Source organism: Mobula hypostoma, chromosome 15, assembly GCF_963921235.1.
Source record: "Mobula hypostoma chromosome 15, sMobHyp1.1, whole genome shotgun sequence".
NCBI classification, from domain to species: domain Eukaryota; kingdom Metazoa; phylum Chordata; class Chondrichthyes; order Myliobatiformes; family Myliobatidae; genus Mobula; species Mobula hypostoma.
In genome coordinates, this window is record NC_086111.1 from 67,348,941 (window position 1) to 67,362,738 (window position 13,798).

Below are 13,798 nucleotides of genomic sequence, written 5' to 3' on the forward strand. Positions count from 1 at the left end.
CACGGGTTAAGGTTAGTAAGTTGTAGGCAGGCTATGTTGGCACCAGAAGCTTGGCAACACTTGCAGGCTACCCAGCACAGTCCTCACTGATTTGATTTGATGCAAACGACCCATTTCACGCTATGTTTCAATATACATGTCACAAGTAAAGCTAATCTCTCTTTTTCTCTGACTATATTATTAATCAGGTATGTGCTAAAACAAGTTGTTGTTAAGTTATAATTTTGAAATCTGAAGTTTTACTTTGTTGTCCTGCAGGGAGATAAGGCAGACTGCTTCTACATTGTAGAATCGGGTGAAGTGAAGATCATGATCAAGAGCAAGGTAAGACTTTTCACCTGCATGGGCCACAAGTGATCCATAAACCAAAGGGAAATAGTGGAAACTATAAATACACTAAAGTGCTTTAAATGCAAGTGCCCGAAGAGGGAAATCTATAATGTTTCAAGTATCGAAGCACATTTATGTTACCATATACTGCCTTGAGATTCACTTTCTTGCAGACATTCACAGTAAAATAAATAAATAGAATCAATGAAAAATTACACAGAAAGGCTGACAAACAACCAATATGCAAAAGAAGAGCAACTGTTCAAATCTAAATAAATAAATAAATAAATAATACTGACGACATTAGTTGAAGAGTCCTTGAAAGTGAGTCAGTTGGTTATGGAGTCAGTTCAGAGTTGGCGTGAGTGAAGTTATCCGCGCTGGTCCAGGAGCCAGATAACTGAAAGGTAATAACTGTTCCTACAACTGGTGCAGGACCGATGGATCCTGTACCACCACCTCGATGGCAGCAGTCAGAAGAGAACATGGGGGAGATGGTGAGGGCCTGATATAATGGTTGCTGCTTTTTTTATGGCAATGGTCCTTGTAGATGTGCTCATTGGTGGGGAAGGCTTTGCCTGTGATGGACTGGGCTTTATGCACTGCTTTTTTTATAGAGTTGGTTAAGATGTAACAATTTAAGCAGTTGCAGAGTTAAGGAAAATGAGTTAGAGTAAGGTCTTTAACTTGGGAAAGGGCAAGGGTGTTTAAATGACACGAAGGATACTTTATACTTATACTTTTATACTTTATACTTTATTGTCGCCAAACAATTGGTACTAGAATGTACAATCATCACAGCGATATTTGATTCTGCGCTTCCCACTCACTGGATTACAAATATTAAATATTAGAAATAGTTAAAATTAGTAAATATTAAAAATTTAAATTATAAATCATAAATAGAAAATAGAAAAATGGGAAATAAGGTAGTGCAAAAATACTGAGAGGCAGGTCCGGATATTTGGATGATGATAGCATGATGAATCTAGTTAGGAATCACATAAATATATAAAGGGTATGGGGGGGATTATACAGTATAGGAGAACAATAATCAGTACATGTCAGAAAAGGAGTGGTAGTTATAAAATAATTGATTTGATTGTTCATAACAGAGTGCTATAAAATGCCTGATCAAGTTATGTTCCTTGTATTTGCATAAGGCTTCATTGGGAAAAAAAAAATGAAGTCTGGAGTCAGAAGGAAGTAGAGAATTAAAATGGTTAATGAATTTAAAAATCTCATGTCATGTTTGTAGACTGAGTGGAGCTCTTCTGTAAAGTAATCACTCCAGCAGTGCTTGGTCTCCCAAAGATAGAAGGGGCTGTATCATGAATAATAAATAGTGAGGTGAAAGGTCAGCTACAGTCCCTCCTCTGCTTGCATCGAATGGGAATGGCCGCAAATCTTTGGGGTAATTAGAGTGTGTTCCATTTCCACTGATTCATTTTTCATTAGCTGTGGGGATGCTGACAAGGAATGGGAGGAAGAGCATTCGTGATAACATCACCTTGGACGTTTTGGAAGTTGTGGCAAATGATCGTTTAAATGTGGGATCTTAAAGGAATAGAGGTGAGGGCAAAGAAAATTCATCCAAGGGAAGAAGAGTGAAAAGGTTAATGTGTGAGGAGCACTTGATGGCTTGGGGCCCGTGACTCTCTGGAGTCACAGGGGATCTTACTGAAATCTATTGAATATTGAAAGGGCTAGGTGGAGTGCTAGAAGATGTTTCCAATAGTGAGAGAATCTAGGATTAAGAATGCCCCTTTAGAACAGACAGGAGGAAGACTTTGTTTAGCCAGAGAGTGGTGAATCTGTGGAATCCATTGCCCCAGATTTGCTGTGGAGGCCAAAATAATTGTTGTACATAAAGTGGAGTTTAATAGGTTCTTGATTAGTAAGAGCATTAAAGGTTATCTGGAGAAGGCAGGGGAATGGGATTGAGAGGGATAATAAATCAGCCATGATTGAATGGCGAAGCATACTCAATGAGCCAAATGACATAATTCTGCTTCTATATCTTATGGTCTTATGGTGTTACAAGGTCAGGGTTAGGTGTGCAGGAAAGGAGAAGATGTATTCGAGGATTCTGTCAACTTGTAATGGGGAGGAATTCTGAACAGAAGCAAATAAAAGATGCGTTGTGGCGTTGGTATAGAGGGGGACATTATCAGAACAAATGTGACAGAAATGCTGTGAGTATGGATTGGGATATTTTATGGGAAAGTTGAGTGGGAGGATGTGTAGATATGGTGGATAGGTGATAAACTACACGTTAAATATTTACCTTATAATCAGAATCAGGTTTATTATCACTGACATTAGCTGTAAAATTTGTTTTTTGTTGTAATAGAACAGTGACGGCATAACAAATAGCTATGAATTATAAAAAAAATAGTGCAAAAGAGTATCAGAGAGGTTTGTGGGCTGTTCAGAAATGTAATGGCAGAGCGATAGAAGCTGTTTCTAAAACATTGAGTGTGGGTCTTCAGGCTCCTGTAATAGTTGTAGTAGTAGTATTGCAATCACTCAAGTTGAATATAATGTTCTCCCAAGGGGTTAGTCTGTTAATCGAGAAAGGCTGTAGGTGATTCTGGTTAACGTGGGGAGGCTGATGCACGGGTAGGCACCACGTGGTCTTTGACAGATCGGGGTCAGGGTCCAGTTGCATGGAATGCAAGATAACCGGGAACTCTTCACTGCTGTCGTGATCTGTCCTCATCTTCCACCAGCTCCACTGTTAAGGTCTTAGTTGGATTACTCTTTGTCTGGGACCTTCCCATTGACCTTACCGCCATGGGTGACCCTACCTGGAGCTAAGCTCCAGGCAGCATTGTTCTTAGGTTCTCAGGAAATCACAAGTCTCTCCAGCGTGACGGGGTAACAATTTTCAGAGGAGTCAGTCAGGCTCATGTAGTTCTTCCCTGATGGTGGTAAAGAGAAGAAGGCATGTCCTGAATGATGAGGATCCCTAAGGATGGATGCAGAATTTTGAAGATATTTTTGATGGTGGGGCAGCCTTCTGAAGTTCAGTGTTGAGGGTATTTTCTGTTTCTGTTTAGGAAAGCCATGATTATTACTTAATTAGTATGAATGGTGGTTACTTTGTTATTGCAGGAATCAGACCATGTCAATTAACGTCTTAACATCTGAAAGCCCTTTTTAATTGGCAAATGATAATGCTCTTGTGTTTTCCGCATTTAATTTCCAAACAATAGGTAGAAATCAAACAAACAGCAGACGCTGGATGTCTAAAATAAAAATAGAAAAAATTTTGTTTTGACTCCAAACAACAGGATTGTGCTCTTAGGACTTGGCTCTGGCTGTTTCTGAATGTTCAGACATCAGTTTTGGAAAATTGGCTGTTTGTAGTTGCTGTGGAGCAGTCAACTATGAAGTAAAATGTGAGTTTGGGCCTTTCAGGGTGAACCTTTGTGTGCAGATTACTTCGGAGATCCCTGACATAACAGCTAACTTGTTTAATTCAAATTTACGCCGGTGCTGTGCTCCACTTTACAATTAACACTGAGTATTTATATCTGTTTTGCTTAGACGCTGGCGGATCAAGAGGGCAATGCGGAGGTGGAAATTGCCAGATGTGTGAAGGGGCACTATTTTGGCGAACTGGCACTGGTGACCAACAAACCTAGAGCAGCTTCAGCATATGCAGTTGGAGATGTCAAATGCTTAGGCAAGTATTCATTTCAATTGAGTAGAACATAAGAAATGTGAAACAGGAGTAGACCATCCAGTGCCCTGAGCCCACTCACACTTTTGATAATATCTCCTTTACTCTAAAGTCACTTTACTGCACTAACTCCATTTCTCCCTGTTTGCTTACTACTAAAATTTCTATCAATGTGTTGAGTAAACTTGGTAACTGAGTGTCCACAGCCCTCTTGCGGAGAGAATTCCAAAGTTACACCAACCTTTGAGTGAAAACATTTCTTCACGTCTCTTTTTGAGACTGTGGCCCTCCTGTACGATCAGTCAGAAGAAATACAACATCTCCTCGTCAGGTGCCATCAGAAATCTTTGTGCTTTAGTGAAATTATTTCTCATTCTTCTAAAGTCCAGAAAGCCAGTTAAGTCTCTTTTCACTGGACAATTCCCTTCATCTCTTCCAAATGAAGTAATAAAATTTCAATTTGCAATAAAACATCAACTTTTGAATAATAGCTAGCGTTACATTTTATTTTCCTACTTGCTGTGGTAGTTCCATGTAAACTCTCAAGGATATGCAGATTCCTCTGAACACCTCACCAGTTGAAAGATACTTTGTTTTTTATTTTCAGGTACCAAAGTAGCTGACATTATGTTTTCCCACATTATATTCCAAATGCTGTGTTCTCAGGGCATAGTAGAGTAGCGGTTATCGCATCACTTTACATCACCAGTGATCACTGATAGGGGTTCAGTTCCCACTGCTGTTTGTAAGCAGTTTGTACATTCTCCCCGTGATTGTGTGGGTTTCCTCTGGGTGTCCCAGTTTCCTCCCACATTTTCCAAATATGTAAAGTTAGGGTTAGTAAGCTGTGGGCATGATATATTGTCCCCATGCATGGGCTGCCACCAGATGCAATCCGCAGATTGTGTTGGTCATTCATGCAAAAACAACGCACAGTCTATATGTTCCCATGTACATGTGACAAATAAAGTTAATATTTCTTCTTTCGTTGTATCTGCCAAAAGCCATTCCACATCCCTTCACAGCTCACTCAGCTTTGTATCTTCGGGAAACATAGATACGCTGTAATTTTCAAACTATTTGGGTGCATACTGTTTATTTAATAGTACAGGTGATATTCTGGCATAGATTCTGAGTTGGTATTTCATTTCCTTTCTGGATGAGCCTTCCCTTTCCATGCAATTGAAGGGCATTCCCATTCCTGTTCCGATATGTCGATCCATGGCTTTATCTTGTGCCAAGATGAGGCCACCCTCAGGGTAGAGGAGCATCACTTTATATTCTGTATGGATTAATATCAATTCCTCCTTCCAGCAAACAAATCCCCTCCCCACCCCCACATTCCTCTGTTCCCCATTTTGACCTTTTACTTCTCACTTGCCTATTACTTCCCCTTGGGTCCCCTCCTCTTTCCTTTCTCCTCTGGTCTACTCTTCTCTCCAATCAGATTTTGTCTTCTCCAGCCCTTGGCCTTTCCCACCTACCTGTCTTTACCTATCACCTTCCAGCTATCCCCTTTCCCCTCCCCCTACCTTTATATTCTGGCATCTTCCCCCTTCCTTCTCAGTCCTGGCTTGAAACATCAATTGTTTATTCTTTTCCATAGATGCTACCTGACCTGCTGAGTTCCTCCAGCATGTGTGTGTTGCACAGTATACCCTTTTCGATCTTGTCCTGATCGTTTTTCCCAGTAGTGTCTCTTGCATTTTAATATGTGCAAAACCTCTTTTTGTTGAGTTGTTTTTATCCTATTCTCTTTGCCTCTACAGTGATGGATATCCAAGCATTTGAACGGTTGTTAGGCCCTTGCATGGACATCATGAAGAGAAATATAGTGAATTATGAAGAGCAACTAGTCGCCTTGTTTGGTACCAGTTTGGACTTGGAGAATCCTGGTTTATAGGCACTATGTTATCCAGTGCCTTTTCAGTTTGATGGAAGCAAAGCGAAAAATACCCATAAACACACAAAAAACCCACAGAGGAAAAAAAAGAGCAGTAAATGAGCAAAACAGCATTTTCTGCCTCTTTCCATGCCGTGGGGCAACCACTATGATGAAATACATTACCACCCAGCCAGGGATGGGAAAATGTATGGCAAATGTTCTGTTTTACTTTTGTTATCTGCCTTCTTCATTTCACAGCATATTCTGTATCTTGGGCTGATCTTCTTCCAAAAACAGAAAAAAATTGTTGATTTATGAATTATCAAACTGAACCACAAAGACAAATACTAAATGTAATTTTTGATAAGATGAAATGAGCAGATTCTGTGTTTCTTTGTTACTTATATACGTAGGTGACCAGTTCTTGCCAAAAAAAATACCTAAAAAAAAGATAATGGTTGTTGTAAAGCTTTGATTGTTTCTGTGGTTTCACCACTGGGTGTTACTTTGAAAAGTATTTGGATAGGTTTAATGTTTCATATAAAATTGACTTCTTTAAAGTTCCTTGAATTATGTTGAATAGACTACCAAAGTTGCTTCGATTCAAGAGGTTTTTGAAATGAAAAGTTGTGCATCTGTGGTGGATTTTCAGTATAATATTGTTTCACAGTACGAAACAATAGATAAGTCGGGTGAAACGTGTGATGGTGGGTATATAAAAAAGACCACTCATACAATTATAAGAGTTCTGTTGTTGGGTTTGTCTCCTTTCTTTTTACTCTGTGCAGTACCAAACAGACGTATTGGAACAACGATGCTGTTCCCTTAAGTGTCAAATCATTGCATAAAAATGGCACTTAACATACCTTCTTCCCCTTTTGTTGTGCTCTTGTAATGGGTGAGTTGGAATATGTGTTTTCTTTAGACATTTGAGCTTTCTTGGGTTCACAATGTTAATGCTACATGGGCACCCCAAGGTACTGGTGTATGCTGAGACTGTTACCAAAAATAGATGTAAAATTTTGTGTCTCTTTTAGTTTCCATCTTGTTGCTTTTTCTGATATCCCCATTCCCTAATATTCAGATCAGAACTTGGTTAGAGATATTTTCAATTCACTTGTTTGTTCAGGAATTGGCAGGCTTGTGGCTTGAAAGTCATCACTGCCCAGTTTTTTTACCCCATCACCAGCAAATCCATTCCCACTCCACGTCCAAAACACTCCTTGACCTTGCGCTGCTCCCTTCAGAGAAGTGCTGAGCAGTTTGATAGAGGTTTGCATTGAAGAGTCATAGATGTTAGCTCATCAGTGCTTGAGAGATATGACATGATAAGCTGTTCAAGCTGAAGGTTTGACGTAGGGGCAGATTCACTCAGAATTTTGTCCCACAGTACAGATATATCACAGCCATTGAATCATTATTGGCCTCGGCTTAAGAGTTTTATAATGAATTTGTAACTATACATAGTGAGGTGAATAAAGTCATCATTTTATCCTGGATTCAACAATATCTGAAACCCAGGTCCAAAGGTGCAGAAATGTTTGATTAAGGGCATATTTATTTTTAGTGTATATTTCCTTCCATAAATCTGTGGTGTGCCCTTGAATAAATTTAACATACCAACCATCTGTGTTTTTCTTACTGGACCACATGCGTGAGATGTAGTTGCTTGTTGTCCATGCAGAAATACTGGTAAGTATACTAAAAGGAGGCAAAATCTTCTAGTATCCTTTCTTATTCCTTGTCAGAATGGCCTTGGGTTTTATTCTGCAGTCCCAACTGGATTTGTTTTTCTGAGATATTTCATGCAGGATGTGATTGAAGGGCTCATCACCCCTTGGTTTCACTTTGATTGGTGTCCTGCTGACAACAGAACTGCAGTTGAAGGCAGAATTGCACTTAGCAAGTAGAAAACTCCTATTGGGCTCCACTCTCCAGTGAAAAATTGCCACAGAGTGAGGTACAGAAGGTCAATGGATGCCTGTGGAATCTGCAAAGTTGTTGTTCTTGTCAGGTTTATGAAGGGGGTGCAAATTGGGCAGGAAAAGTTAGAAAAGGACTTGAGTATTCTTTGTCAAGTCAGTTTATTTGTATTTTTTTAGTTTTGAATTATTATTTCAACCAGCATGCACTTGCTGTCTTTCCTGCTGTTGGTCAACACCAGGACTTGCATGCTACCCGAGAGCCAAGTGCAGCTTTCTGTGGATATTGAAGATCAGCTGTCTAGCATTTGTTTTCTGTAAGCTGCAGCTTGTCCATGCTACAGCAGCTCATAAAGGCCAGCCGCTGATTTGAAAGTATGCTTCTTTCTCAGGAGGAGGTTGACATAAGGTATTTAATATCTTTAACTACGTATTTTATTTTAAGGCCAAAGTCTTAGCAAGTTTACTGTCTGAGACCAACTGTAAGGACGAAACATCAGAGTAGAAGTAACAAACTTAAAAAAGTGACAGTTCAGTGGTAGCTAAGTCCCTTAAATAAACTTTGCAAATGGTTGATGAGGATGGCATCAATATTTTGTCCCTCACCTCAGCACTCTCAAACTTTTTGTTGCAGCAATGAGCTGTATTGCGTGACATTTCGTTCACATGTCATGTTCTGTTCAGATTTGGATCCATGATGCTGCCTGGGATTGTCATAATTTTAATGTTGCATTAAGAATCCTACCTGCAGGCTGAGAATAAACGGGGAAGACATAAAACAAGTACAGAACTTTTGCTACTTAGGAAGCTGGGTGACATCAGATGGCAGGTGTAAAATGGACATCAAAAGAAGAATAGGGATGGCAAAAGACACCTTTACGAGAATGAAGAGTATAATGACTAATACTCAACTAGGCATGACAACCCACCTCAGAGTACTGAAATGTTACGTTTATCCAGTTATATGGCTCAGAATGGTGGACAATATCTAGTAACATGAGGAAACGAATTGAAGCAGCAGAGATGTGGTTTTTGAGGAGGATGCAAAGAATATCATGGACGAAACGAATATCTAACGAGGATGTCATGAACAGAGCAAACACAAAAAGAGAAATAATGTATGAGATCATGAAAGGCAACATAACTTCATTGGACACGTGATTAGGAAAGAGGAGTTGGAATGCACGATAATTATGGGAAAGATTGAAGGGAAGAAAGCAAAAGGAAGGCAAAGACAAATGATGATGGAGACAGCAGCCAGAGAACTGGAAATGAATACCAATGAATTGATCCACTTGACCCGAAACAGGAGTGTGTGGGACATGGCAGTCAAATCTTAAACTGGGCATGGCACCTGATGATAATGATTAAGCATCTGGTTTCTGCCATCCTTGTTTCCATGCTTCACTTTAATTTGAGATCCATTTGAAAGCCATTTGTCTTCAGATTTTTACAGCTTATAATACAACCGCTAATATTCAACGCTCAAAAAAAAGAACAGAAAGATATTATAAACGTGAGAGCACCTTATACTCTGAGTGGATAGCCTCCAACCTGATGGCATGAATATCAATTTCTCCTTTCGATTTAAAACAAAATTCCCTCCCCCTCCCCTCTTCTATTCTCCACTCTATTCACCTTCCCCTCACCCCACATTTTACTCTGGCATCTTACCACTTCCTTTTCAGTCCTGGTGAAGGGTCTCGGCCTGAAATGTCAACAGTTTATTCATTTTCATAGATGCTGCCTAACCTGTTGAGTTCCTCCAGCATTTTGCTTGTGTTGCTACAGAAACTTACTAGTTTTGATTGTATACCAGTCCATACTGGACACAGTTCAATCTTTTTGATTTTTAAGATCTTGACTATGTATTGAATAACATTCCAAAAGAATTCTTAGAGTAGAGGCCTTACTTGAAGATGATAGGATGGGTTAGTTGCCTTTGAAAGAGGAATTGTTTTGCATAGAATCTTTACAGCCTTTCGAAAACTTCTAAGAGCTAGGTGTTGCTGTGACTGCACGATCCTTTGGGCTGAGGACTGCCCTACTTTTCATATCCAGAGGTACATTTTCAGTGACACTTGACTTTTAGAACTGTATTTAAGTGAGCTCTGAATGAGAGTTCTGGTTAGATAATAGTAATGATACATCACAGCTGAGCTCAGTCCTGTCTCTTTTCATTTATCTACAGGGTCACATTTTCTATCTGAAATGGTTTTGCCTTATTAACAATGATAAGTTGAGCTAAAATTGTTTATCTTTCCAGCCGCAGAATCAGTTCCCTCAAATACAGTTGTGGTATTGCAGTTGTTAGGAATTTACATGTTTTACTATTTATATTCCTGATCTATAATGAATCTCTCAAGTGTAAAACCTGCAGGAAAATTGTACTTTAAATACCTGTAGTTAAGGTGAGATGCTGCACTGCATATTATTTATGTGCTTCATTAGGATTTTCCTGCCCATTGCCAATAATGTTTGAACCCTCTGGGCCAAATATACAAAACCTGCAGCATTGTGATTCTAATGGAAAGTATTGGAATAGTTGTTCACAACAGCAAGTGTGACCAATGAAAGTGGTAAAATTTCTAGACTCCATACAACTGCAAGCCAAAATGCACCCTCATTTTTTCTTCCAAATTTTAGTACCACATGACACATCTGTGAACCCCATCCTACTGATATGATGTTCCAATTTTTCAGAGTATTTAGTCTCATTTCGTATCAACAGGTTTCAAATTTCACATTACCAATATGATAAATTAAGTGCATCTTAATGCACACCACGAATTTCTGTCCCCTCTAACAATATACTACTGAAAGTCTATGCACCTTGCCTCGAGTCACTTATGTAATACCAAAACAACACAGACAGAATGCTGGAGGAGCTCATCGGTCAGGCAGCATTTATGGAAATGAACAGATAGTTGACGTTTCGGAGCTGGGCTTAAATTGGGGATTGTTGGGTGGCGCGGCTCAGAGGGCCATCCGTAGATGCCGCCTTGAAATGTCGACTATCCATCTCCATCGACGCTGCCTAACCTGCTGAGTTCTGGCATTTTGTGTGTGTTGCTTTGGATTTCCAGCACCTGCAGAATCTCTCGTGGTTATGTTACACCAAGTGCTTTTGTTTTGTAATCCATGTTCTTTAATACATAGTTCAGTATTCTTAATAAACCTTCATAGAATTTTATATGATTAATGAGCCACTGGCTGACTTCTCAACAATCAGTTTTATCTGATCCTAATTAAACCTGCTTTTCCCAATTGTTTATCCACTTTATATTCTAATGCTGGCTAGCATATCCATAACAATTCTCCATAAAAAAGGCCCTGAAACAGAATAATCTGTATCAATGAACACACTATATAGTACAAAGATTGAGTGTTTTTTTAAAAAATCATAACATGATTAGAAGCATTTGATCTCATTTACCCTTTAATCTGTTTCTGTCTTGGGCTTCACTGTGATGGACTAAGCTGCCATTTGAACTAACCTGCCTCATGAGATGACTGCCTTGTTATCAACTTTTACTCTTGTTACAAGTTTCCTTAGTGGGAGGGGGGTTATAAAGATGAATTTATATTGATTGCAATATTTTTACTTCAAAACATTTGCATTCAGATCTTCTATTCCTCTCATATTCTAATGTTGGCTACCATATCAATAACAACTTTGTAAAACATTCTCACTGAAAAGTCACTGAAAGGTTTGGATTGTACTTGTACTGTCCCACTTCACTAGTAAAATATTTGATTACTAGGGTTGACTGATTGTGGAGAATATTTCATGTTTAACTTGGATTGAGAGTCGTAGGTTTCATCTGTGAAATGTTTTGTTACTGTTCAATGCAATGGTGTAACATAGGAATAGTAGACAATGACTAGAACCTGTCTGCCTTTGTCTAAGTTCGACCATAAGACATAGGAGCAGAATTCAGCCATTCAGTCCACAAAGGCTGCTCTGCCATTCCACTGTGGCTGATTTATTATCCCTCTCAACCCCATTTTCCTGCCCTATACCCTCACTAATCAAGAACCTATCCACCTCAACCCTCTGGCTAAAGAAATTCCTTCTCATCTCTGTTCTAAAGGGCATCCTTCTATTCTGAGGCTGTGCCCTCTGGTCCTAGACTCACCCACTATAGGAAACATCCTCTTCACATCCATTCTATCGAGGTCTTTCAATATTTAATAGGTTTCATGAGATTCCCCCTTATTCTTCTAAACTCCGGGGAGTACAGGTCCAGAGCCATCAAACACTCCTAGAGGCTGATCTGAAATGCTCATTAGATACTCAGGCACCAAAAGAAGTAGAGAAAATAAGGATAGATGAAGCATTTCATTAGCATTGTTAATGGAATTTTGTATTTTTACTGTTTCAATTACTTTTGACAGGAAATGCATTCCATGGAAGGTAAAGTCAAGACTAATGTACAGTAGTAAACCGAGAGTCCATAACCTTGAGCAGACTTCAAATTTTTAAAAATTTTATTTAGATATACAGCGTAGAATGGACCCTTCCAGCCCTTTGAGCCGCGCCACCCAACAAACCCCAGTTTAACTCTGGCCTAATCATGAAACAATTTACAATGACCAATTACCCTACTGACTGGTACGTCTTTGGACTGTGGGAAGAGACCAGAGCATCTGGAGAAAACCCACGCATTCCCTGGGGAGGATGTTCAGACTCCTTACAGGTGATGTTGGAATTGAACATTTCCACCTGTTCAGAACTGCTATTTCTGTTTGCTGTTGACACTTTGCTGAATTTTACCATGTTCCCCCTCACCCATGTGGGGAAGAAATCTTTACAGCAAAATGTCAGATCAGAGCTTTGGTAAAATCAATTTTAAGAGAGTTTATTTACATTGGGAAATAAAATCCTCTGTTGTATAGAGGTGCAGCATTCCTCTTTCTATAATATGTGTAATTTACTGACTTTTGCACATTGTGCTCTGTTTGGTAATGGGGTAAATTGTTTAAAAGAACAGGGAATCTGCCCTCTGTGGAACGTTGCTTCTACTGCATTGCTTGCTTAAACCTTCCTGATGATTCAAATAAACAGGACAAATTCTCAGATTCTCTGAATATTTGGTATATTATTCTATTTACAGTGGACTAAAATAACTTGCAACCTTTCCCTCAAAGGGGAAAACTAATACCAGATAGCACACGCAAACTGGCTGATTTTATGTCATAAGATTAATCCTGAAAGTGGGCCACTTTGCAAAAGAAAATGCAGTGACTCAATGGTCATCAGAAACGCCATTTTAAGATGGCATCCATCATGGTTTTGGCTGTTGGCGACTATCCTGCTTAAACTCTGCCCCTGCCTTGCCTCAAAGGTCTGTTGCATGTTGACAGTGCAGCTCTGTTACGTGTGTGCTAGAGTTTCAGGTATCTGTATTTGCCATCCAATGTTTCTGCCACTGGAATCTGCGGGCATGTGGGATGGTTTGTCTTCTGTTCCGAGCATTGGCCTCCCTCTAGCCAAGGAATGCTTCTGTAATCACCTTTTTTCTTTCTTAAAGCTCCCTTCCACCCATTCTTTTTGGGGAATTGAAAGATTGTTCTTTACTAAGACTATTTCGTTGAAAATAAAAAAAAAATTCTATCAGTGTGGTGTTTTATTGAAGAATAAAATTGCTTTTGTGTTCAAATCAATTCTCTTGTCATTTTAAGTATAGGGATCTGTTTTAAACTCAGCTCTCCTTGTCAAATTCATAATATGCTGGGCTAATCATTGAGAGAACAAATTAATAGTGTATTAATGACACATTGTTATCTGAGCATTGACTTCTCAAACTTCCGCTAATGCCCCACCTCCCCCTCGTACCCCATCCGTTATTTATTTATGTACACACATTCTTTCTCTCTCTCTCTCCTTTTTCTCCCTCTGCCCCTCTCACTATACCCCTTGCCCATCCTCTGGGTTCCCCCCCCCTTTTCTTTCTCCCTGGGCCTCCTGTC

General features: G+C 39.4%; 1 protein-coding gene across 1 annotated transcript in view; it reads left to right on the top strand.

The window, feature by feature from the left end:
• Nucleotides 1–13,462, top strand: part of prkar2aa (protein kinase, cAMP-dependent, regulatory, type II, alpha A) — a 373,389-nt gene extending 359,927 nt beyond the window's left edge. The window contains exons 15-17 of the mRNA XM_063068220.1: nt 259–324; nt 3,883–4,021; nt 5,788–13,462. Of these exons, the coding sequence (XP_062924290.1) occupies nt 259–324; nt 3,883–4,021; nt 5,788–5,921 (339 nt within the window). The 3' untranslated portion in view covers nt 5,922–13,462. The remainder of the gene's footprint in view (nt 1–258; nt 325–3,882; nt 4,022–5,787) is intronic.
• The last annotated feature ends 336 nt before the right edge of the window (nt 13,463–13,798 follow it).